Source organism: Suncus etruscus, chromosome 3 (assembly GCF_024139225.1).
Source record: "Suncus etruscus isolate mSunEtr1 chromosome 3, mSunEtr1.pri.cur, whole genome shotgun sequence".
Classification (NCBI taxonomy): domain Eukaryota; kingdom Metazoa; phylum Chordata; class Mammalia; order Eulipotyphla; family Soricidae; genus Suncus; species Suncus etruscus.
Window position 1 is genome coordinate 36,085,670 of NC_064850.1, and position 12,805 is coordinate 36,098,474.

General features: G+C 44.1%; 1 protein-coding gene and 1 non-coding gene across 2 annotated transcripts in view; both read right to left on the reverse strand.

The window, feature by feature from the left end:
- The window catches only part of TRIP11 (thyroid hormone receptor interactor 11), a 76,173-nt gene extending 63,716 nt beyond the window's left edge, over nucleotides 1-12,457 (reverse strand). Inside the window, exons 1-2 of the mRNA XM_049769771.1 lie at nucleotides 12,247-12,457; nucleotides 4,093-4,145 (exon numbers count right to left, since the gene is read on the reverse strand). Coding sequence (XP_049625728.1) covers nucleotides 4,093-4,145; nucleotides 12,247-12,385 — 192 coding nt within the window. The 5' untranslated portion in view covers nucleotides 12,386-12,457. The remainder of the gene's footprint in view (nucleotides 1-4,092; nucleotides 4,146-12,246) is intronic.
- Nucleotides 4,408-4,572, reverse strand: LOC126005353 (U1 spliceosomal RNA). The gene has a single exon (XR_007494480.1). It is a non-coding gene; the product is annotated as a U1 spliceosomal RNA (small nuclear RNA).
- Nucleotides 12,458-12,805: the final 348 nt, after the last annotated feature.

A 12,805-nucleotide genomic window follows, 5' to 3' on the forward strand; every position in this document is an offset into this window, starting at 1 on the left:
TAGGTATTTTCATATCAATAGACGTAAGGGTGGAGTCAGGACAGTTGTAGATAAAGGGTGAAGAGCTATCCCAAGTACCAAGTGGTCCTGGAATCTTAAGCACTAAGTAACAGGAAAGTGAATGTATAGCACTGAAGGCCCTAAACTGGTCCATGTTTTGGGTCTCTGGACTGAAAATAGCTGCAGGGAGTTGGCTAAGAATCACAGGGAGGAATCCCTGGGAATCATGAGCACCATTTGGATGGCGTTTCTTGGTCATTTTCTGACCAAGGAGCCTTTTCATGCAGTTTTCTTCCTGAGCTTTCCCAGCTCTGGTTGCCCGCTAAGACTCATGCCACAGAGCAACGTCACGTACACACCCAATTTTCATGCTTTTCACCTCTAGCCTGCTTGGAAGAGCCAGGGGATACAGAGGGCCAGGTGGCTCTCAGTTGGGAAATGCTGACTTTGGAAACTCCCCAGCCAGCTCCAAAAAAAGACAGCAGTAGTTAAGGTTAAGGCTGGGCCAGAGATAGCTGAATGAATGAGAAAATATACTTTGAAGGCAGTGGCCCACATTTGATCTCTAGTACCACATAGTCCCTCAAACAAAACTAGATGCAGACCACGGGTCTCAGGGAACCATGCTCTTCAGAATTGGCCCTGGAGACCCAAACAAACCATTGGGGGGGAGGAGGGGATTCTTGACATGGCAGGGCTTCCAGGCCAGCAGAGAATTTTTTTGGTTTTTGGGTCACACCCGGCAGCGCTCAGAGGTTACTCTTGGCTTTACTCTCAGAAATCGCTCCTGGCAGGCATGGGGGACCATATGGGATGCCGGGATTCAAACTACCATCCTTCTGCATGAAAGGCAAGCACCTTACCTCCATGTTATCTCTCCAGCCCCAGCAGAGAATTTCTGATGAAATGCTCCTGAGTTTTCGGTAGGTGCCCTCCCGGTGCCCAAACCAACAACAAAACAGAAATGCCAGCTTAATTACAAACTACAACTTGAACACTTTCAATTTAGCCAATACCTAATTGATTGTCTGCCCTGATGAGTGACAAGACAGATTTTCTCTAGAGGTGCAGAGGGTCACCAAGACTGGCCCGGACCCAGGGAGCAGCCCTCACCAAGGCAAGTACTCTGACTCTCTCATCCACACATCAGAGTCCCTGATCCCACATGCCCCTCATTCCGCCCTGCTGTGTGCCTCTAGCTTGGCAGGGCAGAGCTGCCCCTCACCCCCACCTGTGCCATGTCTGTGCAGTTGAAGAATGTTAAGTTATGGCCACCACGGCCCACACCAGGACTCATATTTATGCTAAAGCTCCCTTTTTTGTAAAATTTTTAGAGAAAAAAAATAATTTTCTCAGTGAGAGGAATCTTGTCCAAAGTCTAGGGTTCCCATTTCCTTTAACAAGGAGCATCAAATGGAGGAGAAGGGTAATGGAGCCGCCAAAGTTATAGGATAGCAGGTAGGGCATTTGCTTTGCATGCAGCCAACCCAGGTTCAATTCCCAGCGTCCTCTATGGTCCTCTAAGTACCACCAGGAGTGATTCCTGAGTGCAAAGCCAGGAGTAACACCCGAATGTCCCAAAAAAGCAAAAGAATAAAAGTAAAAAGACAAATAGCTTTATCTAGAAATCTTGAATATTAAAATAACAAGCTATCTGATTAAACTGACAAAAGAATCCTGGGGGCTGGAGCAATAACACAGCAATAGAGTGTTTGCCTTTGCACAAGGCCAATCCAGGACAAACCCGGGTTTGATCCCTGGCATCCCATATGGCACCCCCAAGCCAGCCAGGAGCAATTTCTGAGCTCAGAGTCAGGAGTAATCTCTGAGTGCTGCCCAAAAAGGGTGTGGCCCAAAAACCAAAAATATAATAAAATACTACATCATCATTTAAAAGGGAAAAATCTATTTGGAAACATTTTAGCACCATTTTGTGGGGGCTTTAATAAACAGAGTTGAAAATTCAATGAAGTTTTTAATCTGTGGTTCTCAGTGGGTACTTCCAGTTCAGTATCAAGGAGTCCCTCTGGCAGTGCTCGGTGTGGTACCAGAAATTGAACTACAGGTTCCTTCATGACTCCCCCCTCAAAAAATGAAAGAAAAATACAATATGCCTTCAAGTTTACTGAATAATCCCTCAAGCCCAGAGTTTCATTCCTTTATATTTGTTTCTGTTGTAGGGCCATACCCTCATTCTCTGCTCAAAAATCACTCCTGACAGACTAGAGGGACCATATGGGATATCAGGGTTCAAACCTGGTTGGCTACGTGTAAGGCAAGTGCCCTACCTGCTGTACTGTTATTCTGGTCCCAAGTTTAATTTTTGGTAAAGAAAACTGACAGTGGAAAATATTTGACTGAGACTAAACAATTAAAAATATGCAAAATAACAGGCCAGTGTCTCATGCCTATGATCAAACAATATTAAAAGCAAATATCTGAATTTGAAATAAATCTTGGGGGTAGTGCCAGGGAAGAAACCAATGGCTTCACCAATGAAAAACAAGAACTGAGCTACGTTCTAGGCCCTCTGACAAATCTTTAGATAAAGAGACTCTGAGTGTGGTGCTGGAATGATGTATGTATGAAAAGTATAATTAACAGTGTCTCAATAATAATGGTGTTTAAAACTAAAGAATATTTTCAATTTTTTTCATTGCATAGCCATATAAAGGGTTAGGTTTGGGTTTTAAAGTTCCTATCAATGATGTCTAGTCAAGAAACCTTAAAAGAAGCCACAGAAAAATATTACAGAGGGTTAAAGTGCTGGCCTCATATAGTAAACCTAATTTCAAAACCCCAGCACAGATATGGTCCCCAGAACAACTCCAGAAGTGATCCCTGAGCACGGTGGGGCGTGACCCAAGCCCCATAAAAGAGAGTAACTAAAAAAATAGCATCAAAGAGCTGACTTTCATTTGGGGATGTAGCATAAATAAAAATAAGTTTTTATAAATACTAGAACTACATTATTGGAGTCTAATAATGTGGAAGAGATTAGATCAACAGGGGGACAGAAAATGTTCATGTCCCTTCTCAAGCTCAATACAAAGCTTTTATGTATTAAGCCAACTGCTTCCCTTAACTTTTCCATTCAGATCCACACTGGCAAAAGTACCTACTCAATAACCTTTAGTTATATATAAGTATATACACATACATACATATATCTGCCAATTTTCTCCTTGGATTTATTTAATTACTAAAACAATTTCCTATCTTACCTTTATAAAGAAAAAAGATGTGAAGTTCTTCTGTCAATAAAGCACCTACTCTAGTTGATTTTTAAATGCCACCAAACTGCCACCTTCACCTGAGGTTGACTAAGTTCAAAAGATTTTTTTCTTCCTGAAGCAAGATAGTTTTTATTAAAAGAAACTGACTTTGGGGCTCAGAGTGATATCACAGCAGTAGGGCGTTTGCCTAGCACGCAGCTAATCCAGGATGGATCTTGGTTCCATCCCTGGCATCTCATATGGTCCTCCAAGCCAGGAGCGATTTCTAAGCACATAGCCAAGAGTAACCCCTGATCATCACCGGGGGTGGCCCAACACCCCCCAGAAAAGAAACTGACTTTTAGAAAGATATGAGGAGCTGGAGTGATAACACAGTGGTAGGGCGTTTGCCTTGCATGAAACACCCAGGATAGACCCAGGTTCGGTTCCTGACATCCCATATGGCACCCTGAGCCTGCCAGAAGCAATTTCTGAATGGAGAGCCATAAATAACCCGAGTGCTGTCAGGTGTGGCCCAAAAACCACAAAAAAAAAAAAAAAAAAGAGCAACTGTACAGTAGACAAACAGAAAGGTTGCCTTGCATGCATCTGATCCAGGTTCAATGTTCAGAACTCCAGATGGGTGCCTGAATACCTCCAGGACTGAACTATGAACCTGGAAAGCAGAGCTAGGAGTAAGCACCTCAGGGTGTAGGAAAAAATAAGAGAGAGAGGAAGGAAAAATAGAGGAAGGGAAGAAGAGGAGGGTAAAGAAAGGGAGGGAGGGAAAGAGAAAGGGAAGGAGGGAGAAAGATTAAGAGATTACATGGTCCCAAGAAAGCAAGTGAGATCAAAAGTTGGTTTTAATTTTCCTTACCTCTGATCTTAAGATGGCTTCAATGTCCTTTCTCTGAGAACCAGATAATTCTGCTATGAAAGAAACAGCATATATTGAATATTTGATCAATCCTACATGAATTAATTAAAAAGGTTTTTTTTTTCTTTTTCGGTTTCTGGGTCACACCCGGCAGTGCTCAGAGATTACTCTTGGCTCTATGCTCAGAAATCGCTCCTGGCAGGCTCGGGGGACCATATGGGATGCTGGGATTCGAACCACCGTCCTTCTGCATGCAAGGCAAATGCCCTACCTCTATGCTATCTCTCCGGCCCTAAAAAGGCTTTTTTTTTTTTCCAGGGGAGAGCACGAACGCAGTCCACCACTACCACAAATTATGCAGTCGAGTTTCCCACATTTGGGGAAATCACAGGGGTCAGCACATCCAGAGTGCAATGGATAAGCCTCACCCTGGGAAAACCACCTTCGTGATCATAAGGAAAATACATTGTCCAGAACTTTAAACAGAATAGTTTCTCTCTCTCTTTTTTTTTTTTTTGACTTCTTTTTAGAATAGTTTCTCATATGAAAGAAATGTCACTTGATTTTCCTAACTTTCTATTACCATAAATGTGCACACAATTTTCTATAGCTTAGGTCTTGTAAATTAGCCTTTGTGAAGTGCTTGTTAACATTTGGGAAAATTCAGTTTAGATCTCTCAGTGTAAATTTAGATAAAACCTATGCAAATTGGGAAGAAATGCTGGATTATTTCTAACAACTCTATTCCAGTACTACCAAATAATTAATGACCTATAAATAAAAATGCACTAAGAATACTTCCTTCAAGTAACATGAACACTATTAAAAAGGGAAATAGGGGCCAGAGAGGTAGCACAGCGGAAGGGTGTTTGCCTTGCCCCTGGCCGACCTGGGATCAACCCAAGTTCAATTCCCTGTATCCCATATGATCCCTGGAGCCTGCCAGGAGCGAATTCTGAGTGAAGAGCTAGAAATGGCTCCTGAGCACAGCCAAATATGCACACACACACCCCAAAAAAAAGAAGGGAAATGAAGTTGGTCCAGTTCTGTACACTTGTAATAAAAAGGAGGACCAACAATAACAAAATGGTCCCATGAATGTGGCCCAAGAAAAAAATTTTAGCTACAGTTTTTTTCCCATACTGATTTGGGGGGGTGGGGGTGTTGAGCCACACCTGGTGACACTCAGGGGTTACTCCTGGCTATGCACTAGAAATCACTCCTGGCTTAGGGTACCATATAGGATACTGAGGGGATCGAACCACGGTCCAGCCTAGGCTAGCTCGGGCAAGACAGACAGACGCCTTACCACTTGCGCCACCACTCCAGCCCTTATATTTTCATTATAATAATTTCATGCTATAAAAACAATTCCCTTAAAAAATTCCCTTGAATTTAAATAAATCAAAAGAAAATACAAGTGACATTCAATAAAAAAAAAAAAAAACCAGTGAGAGACCTACTCTTCTTGTTTAGAAAATTAGCAGGTAGGATTGCTTCTATCGTGGTTTATCCATCTTGCTTGAGACTCTGACACCACACTCTAATTGCTACTTAGAAGAGAACAAATTACAAGGTAATCTGTTTAGAAAGGTAACTGGCAGAAGCAGCAATTGTTTCCAAGAGGGACTCCTTCCACGCAGACCTGTTTTCCCATATCCACCCTCCCAATACTGGCTACTTTAAGAACAAAAGGGAGATGTGATGCAAATAACAAAAAATCCTCTTTGAGGGGAAATAAATAGAGCCACTGCTAATCATTCTTACTATTTCCAGGCATGGCTCTGAGCATTTTATACTCAAGATTTCATTTTTGCTGTTTTTACATTTTAAAAATGGAATCACCATGAATTACAAAATCACAAGATTATTCATTATTGAGCTCCAGGTATACAATATTTCAACATCCATCCTTTCTACAGTGTCCATTTATCTCCACCAAAGTCCCAAAATTCCTTCCCACCCCATCCCACTCACTTCCAGCCTGCCTCTCAGGCAGGCACTTTACCCCCTTTCTTACTTCCAATCCCTTTCAAGTGTTGTGGTTCACAATACTGTTGCTGATACATTTGTGTTTTCTTGTTTGATTTGTTTATTTAGTTTTGTGGCCATACCTGGCAATGCTCAGTCCTTACTCCTGGTGGGTCTGGGAACCAACTGTGTTGGGGATAGAACCTGGGTTGGCCATGTGGAAAGCAAACACCCTACTATGTACTATGGTTCCAGCCCCTCATGATTTCATTTTACTCTCCATCTCATGAAGACAGCAGAAAGAAACTCAACTTTAGAGATATTTTTATTAATTTTCCAAAAGATCCCACAATTCATAATGCATGATTTGCAAATTGACTTCATGTCTATGTGAATTAAAAACCCAAATACCTGGGTTATGATAAAGCTCAACATTAAAGCACTTGCTTTACATGTGTTTGGGCTGGATTGCAAACAGAAGAACACACACACACACACACACACACACACCATATTAACCTTGAGTAAATCAGTAGTCTTGATAGAGTAACACCTTTCTGATCCTGTTGACACACATACACACACCTAATAACCTTGAGTAAATCAGTACACAATGCTGATAGAATAACACCTTTCTGATACTGTTGACGTTATAGTTCTATAGTACTGCCAATAGAATAACAACTTCCTAAATTGAACACATTGTCCTAACACTATTAATTTAGAAATGTTAGGGCCGGAGAGATAGCATGGAGATAGGACGTTTGCCTTTCATGCAGAATCCCAGCATCCCATATGGTCCCCTGAGCCTGCCAGGAGCCATTTCTGAGCATAGAGCCAGGAGTAACCCCTGAGCGCTGCTGGGTGTGACCCAAAAACAAAACAAAACAAAAAAAAAATGTTGCCCTGTTAAGCACTGTCAGAGCAGTCACTTTTGGTGAACCGCATCGTGACACTATTGTAAATGATGTTTAGGGATCAGAGGCATATAACTCAATGGGCTACAGAAATGTACTGCATACAGAGGTCTGAGTTCAATTCTCAGTACCACAAAGGTCCCGGAGCAAAGTCTCAAGTGGTCCCTAAAAACATCTAAATATGCTACACCCTTAAAAAAAAACAATGGCCCAGAGATAGTGCAAGGGTTAAGGTGCTTGCCTTGCAAGTAGGCTGAGCTTGGTTTGATCCCCTTGTTTTGATATTCAGAACACTAGGATTAACTCCTGAGCAGAGTCAGGAGTAAGCCCTAAGAAGATATGGCCCCAAACAAAAAACAAAACAAAAATCAATTGCTTAGCAAGTCACATTATAATATAAAGTAAAAATATGGTGTGAGAGAGTACAGAAGGTAGAACAACTACCTTGCATGCTGTGAATCCAGCTTTGATCCCTGGCACAGAGACCCATAATCTCCCCTCACAGCCCAGTCAGGAGTGATCCCTGAGTATAGAGTCAGGAATTAAGTTTTTGAGCACCATTATGCATGGCCCAAAAACAAATCCCAAAATAGAACTTTGTAGGAGCCAGAAAGCACAGCAGTAGGGCATTTGCCTTGCACACAGCCGACCCAGGATAAACGGTGATTCAAATCTTGGCATCCCATATGGTCCCCCATGCCGGCCAGGAGCAATTTCTGAGCACAGAGCCAGGAGTAACCCCTGGGTGTGACCCAAAAACAAACAAACAAACAAGAACTTGTAAAATTCTCTTTTAACAGGGGCCACTGCTCAATTACTCAGCCCAGGGCCCGGAGAGATAACACAGCGGCGTTTGTCTTGCAAGCAGCCGATCCAGGACCAAAGGTGGTTGGTTCGAATCCCGGTGTCCCACATGGTCCCCCGAGCCTGCCAGGAGCGATTTCTGAGCAGACAGCCAGGAGTAACGCCTGAGCACCGCCGGGTGTAGCCCAAAAACCAAAAAAAAAAAAAAAAAATTACTCAGACCACCAACAGAGGCTAAAGAATTCTATGCTTATAATCAGTTTTGTTGGGGGCCACCAGGACTCCACCCAATATGTCTTAGAGGGCAACGCAGCGCCATATAATTAACTTGGGGCCTTACACATACTCAGAATGTGCTCTACCTCTGCGCTATGTTTCCAGTGTGCACTTAGGGATCATTCCTGGTTGAGTCTAGGGACAACATGGGGTACTGGGATTAAAACCAAGTTGGCCCCCACAAAGCCCTATCTGCTTACCACTCCAGAGCTCATTAACTCCATTTTTTTACTGAATAATCATGACTTACTGAGCACTGCCCTGTAGTGCTCTAAGAATAAAGTCTCTATTTTAGAAATCAAGAAAATAAATAACTCAATCCGGTATATGTTGTGAGAGAGCAAGTCACAAAGTTCTCTTAGAACACCTACCATCTTCAGTCAACTCATCCTGCCAAGGAGTGAGAATGGTTTTACTAAGTACCTGGAATCTGAGCAGGGCTGTACAGGAAAATCAGTTTTCTTGGCAAAGAAGGATGAAAGAAGTAGAAAAGGAGGCTTTCCACACAGGGGCTCCAAGTCAAGTAGGTACTTCACTAAGTTCCAAGGAGCAGAACTTTTGGCTGAAGCATGCATGTGACTATGCAAAAACATGGCAACTGGGAGAAAAGGGAGGAAAAAGACAGACTAGAAACAGCAGGTGGAACCCAGACAGAGTTCTAGTATTCAAAACCAATTTTATCCTATAAGTAACAATCAAGATTTTTAAGGTTGCTCTTTCTTCTCAGGTAGCCTCCCAGCATTACAGGGGGTGTTGAGGATAGCAGGTACTAGGGAGCCTTGGAGACAGAGATCCAAGGGAGAGCCCATCAGAGATATACTTTTTTCCGATCCATTTGTTTTGGGGGAGCTCCCCATGGTGCTAGGGGCAATGAGGGCTAGGCCTGGAAGTTCTTTATATATCAAGTGGACAGAAAAGGGACCAGAGAGATAGCACAGCGGTATGGTATTTGCCTTGCACGAAGCCAACCCAGGACAAACCCAGGCTGGATCCTCAGCATCCCATATGGTCCCCTGAGCCTGCCAGAAGTGATTTCTGAGTGCTAAGCCAGGAGTAATCCCTGAGCACCACTGGGTTTGGCCCAAAAACAAAACAAAAAATATAAGTGGACAGGAAAAATACTCAATGGTAAAGACTTAGTAAGTAAGGCCTTAGGCTCCATTCCTAGCACCACCAGATATAAAATCACATATATAATATATACAGAACAAGAATATGGCTAGGTGCTACAGCATGTGCCTTATAAAGGACCCTCGTTTCAAACCCCAGTATCCAAGGAGGTAAGAAAAAAGATGGAAAAAAAGAAGGCATATGGTGCCAGGGGTTGAACCTGGGGCCCAGGCCAGGCATGCACAGCAGAATTTTGAGCTTTCTCCCCAATAAGTCAAGACTTTTCCATCAAATTTGAGCTTAGAAAACTGGATACACTACAGAAAAGACTGAGTGGGAGAAATTAGTTTGAAAGAGAAATAATGCAGAAGAGAAAGCAGGCCTTTAAATTTTAAGAGTAATAAAGTAAAGAACAAATGTAAGAATCATTCTGGCAAATCTAAGAAACATTTGGTGAGCAACTCTTGAGTAGAAAATGGAAAGGAGCTGGAGAGATAGCATGGAGGTAGGCATGCAGAAGGTCAGTAATTTGAATCCCGGCATCTCATTTGGTCCCTTGAGCCTGCCAGGAGTGATTTCTGAGCATAGAGCCAGGAGTAACCCCTGAGCACTACTAGGTGTGACCAAAAAAAAAAAAAGGAAAATAGAAAGAAGGCAAAATTAAGTTGACAAAAACTCTAGTTTAGAAGATTGGCTCAATGACAAAAACATAAAGACTGAGAAATCATGAGGCTGTTTGGTGAGAAAACAAAGTAAATTCCATTTTCATCTAGATTGGGGGGCACAATGTATTTTCTGGCTTATGATCAAATGAATATCCAACTACTTCCCCATATTAGGATAGGGGAGAAACTGGCCATTTCCCAAATTACACAGCACTTCTATGCTTGGATGGCCCTCAAAGTTCTGTATCTCCAATCCTCCATACACAGTGCACCGCCTTAAAAAGGCTACTCCCACCAATTACATTGGTTCTGAGTTCCCCCAAAAGAGCACCCATGGAAATTCTAAAGATAAAGACAGAATTTGTAGCAAATTAACTTTCTACATTTCAACCAAAAAACACCAAGAATTCCATGTAAGGCTTGCACCTCACCTGCTGCACTATCTTTAACTTTAAGCCACCTAAATCAGGATATTAAAAAAAAAAGAGGGGGGGAGCCTGAAAGATAGCACAGCAGTAGGATGTTTAGCTGACTCAGGACCTGAGTTTGATTCCTAGAATCCCATATGGTCCCCGAGCCTGCTAGGAGTGATTTCTTAGCACAGAGCCAGGAGTAGCCCTTGAGCACCGTCAGGTGGGGCCCCAAACCCCCCCAAAATGGGGATGGCTAGAGACTGGAGAGATACAGCAGGTAGCACAATTGCCTAGTACAAAGCTTACCCAGGTTCTATCTTCAACATCTCCAGATGGTCCCCTGAACCAGAAGAGATCCGTGTGCACTAAGTTCAGGAGTTAGCCCTGGGCAATGCTGGATGTGACCCCCCCCACACACACACACACACACCAAATCAAAAAGAAAAAACAGAATAATCATTTATTTAAATGAAATGAAATTTCCATAAGAATTGCTTTCATCCATGAGACTAAGCCAATTATGCTCTTGAGAGAGAACAAGACTGAAACTAAAAAGAAGTTATTAAATCTAAAATCACTGGCTTAAGGAAAGGTCAAGAAATAAAAATAGCAATTAAATGCACCGTCGATTACCCTGTAACTCGGAGCCACCGTTCATGAGGAAAACTAAAGGAGAACTCCAAAATCTATGAAAGGCTGCTAGAGCATCTTCCTGTTCTACTGTCAAAATATAGGATGGACTGTTGCTTTTCTTTCCTTCAAACAAAACCACATAACTCGAATTATCGAGCTCCACCTGTCAAATAGAGGGGGAAACGAGGGAGAGTACCAGGACCAAACAGATATATGATCACTAATAGTAAGCTAGACAGAGGGGACCACCTACTCTAGCAGCCCGGGGGGTGATGGTGGGGGATATGGTTGCAGGAAGGGAACGGGGATGGGGAGGACAAATTTGGTGATGGGTATTCCCCTGATTCAATATTGATATGTACCTAAAATACTACTGTGAAAGATATGTAAGCCAATATGATCAAAACAAAAATTTAAAAAAATATATAGGATGGACTGAATAGTGAAGCATCAACACACATTTCCAGCTGGAAGACTACAATGTGGGGCCAGAATTAGCAACGACACAAGATACCAACAGGAAAGCGGAGAAAAAAGTTAGGTTTCCCTAACCATTTACTTAGGTCAGAAAGTTGATTGGGGAAAAAAAAAAAAAAAGAAAGAAAGAAAGTTGATAGGTTGCTTTGCAATAGTACAGCTGGGAGGGCGCTTGCCTTGCATATAACAACCCTAGATTCGATCCCCGGCATCCCATACGGTTCCCTGAAGCCTGTTAAGAATGATTCCTAGGGGCCGGATAGATAGCACAGCAGTGTTTGCCTTGCAAGCAACCGATCCAGGATCTAAGGTGGTTGGTTCGAATCCCGGCGTCCCGTATGGTCCCCCGTGCCTGCCAGGAGCTATTTCTGAGCAGACAGCCAGGAGTAACCCCTGAGCATCGCCGGGTGTGGCCCAAAAACCAAAAAAAAAAAGAATGATTCCTGAGCACAAAACCAGGAGGAAACCCTGAGCACCTCCGGGTGTGCTTCCCCCGCAAAAAAATTAAAACCGGGGGATGGAGTAATCGAAGAGTGCCCACTATATCACAAAATCAATCTTCTAAACTGTAACCCTGAGAGGACCAAAGTCAGATCTGCAAACCCCCAAGTATCCGCACCCCAAATGCAGGGCACAGCCAATGGGGGGTTGGAGGGGCGTGGAAGAATCCAACAAAAACAAACTTGTGTGCACAAGTCCGGGCAGATTCAACTCTGGCCTGACACCGACCCCCACCACCACCAAATCATGCAACAACTAGGGGAGGAGAAACCAGAGAGAGGGTCTCCCCAGGCACCTCCTTGAACGCTGGGGAAGGAGGCAGAGGCCGAGAAGGGGCTGGGGAAGGAGGGACAAGACAAGAAGGGGCCACCTCAGGCTCGTACTTACCTTCCTCTTGGCCCGCGTCCTCCATGATCATGTCCTTGGTGAAGTTGGAGAGCTGGTCGGTGAGGGAAGCCAGGCTGCCCCCCACTTGGCCCAGGGACTGGCCCAGGCCGGAGCCCAGGCTGCCCAGCCAGGACGACATCGCGGCGGGTCGGGGAGCGACGGGAGCCCGCCAGGCGTCCCTCAGCTGCTTTGGCCGAGCCGAGGCGCCCTCGGGAAGTCATAGGCGGGTCCCCCTTGCCCGAGTCTCGCCCGAGCCAGCCGAGGGGCCCGGGGAAGGCCGGTGCTGTCAACACCCGGTGCCCGGTCTGCTGCTGCAAGAGTCGAAGGCCCGGCCTCGGAGCAATTTGTCCTGGGGGGCGTCCGCCGCCGGAAACACAGGTGCCCTTTTCACACACAACACACACACATACACTCCTCGAGACCTCCTTTTCGTCCCTGTTATCTTCCCACTTCTTCCTCCGCTTCAGCGACTTTGCACGGGGAAGTGGGCAACAAGACCTGCCAACTCGACGCCCGCCGCCATGACAGTTCCGTTGGAAGGCGGCACGGACCATAGAGA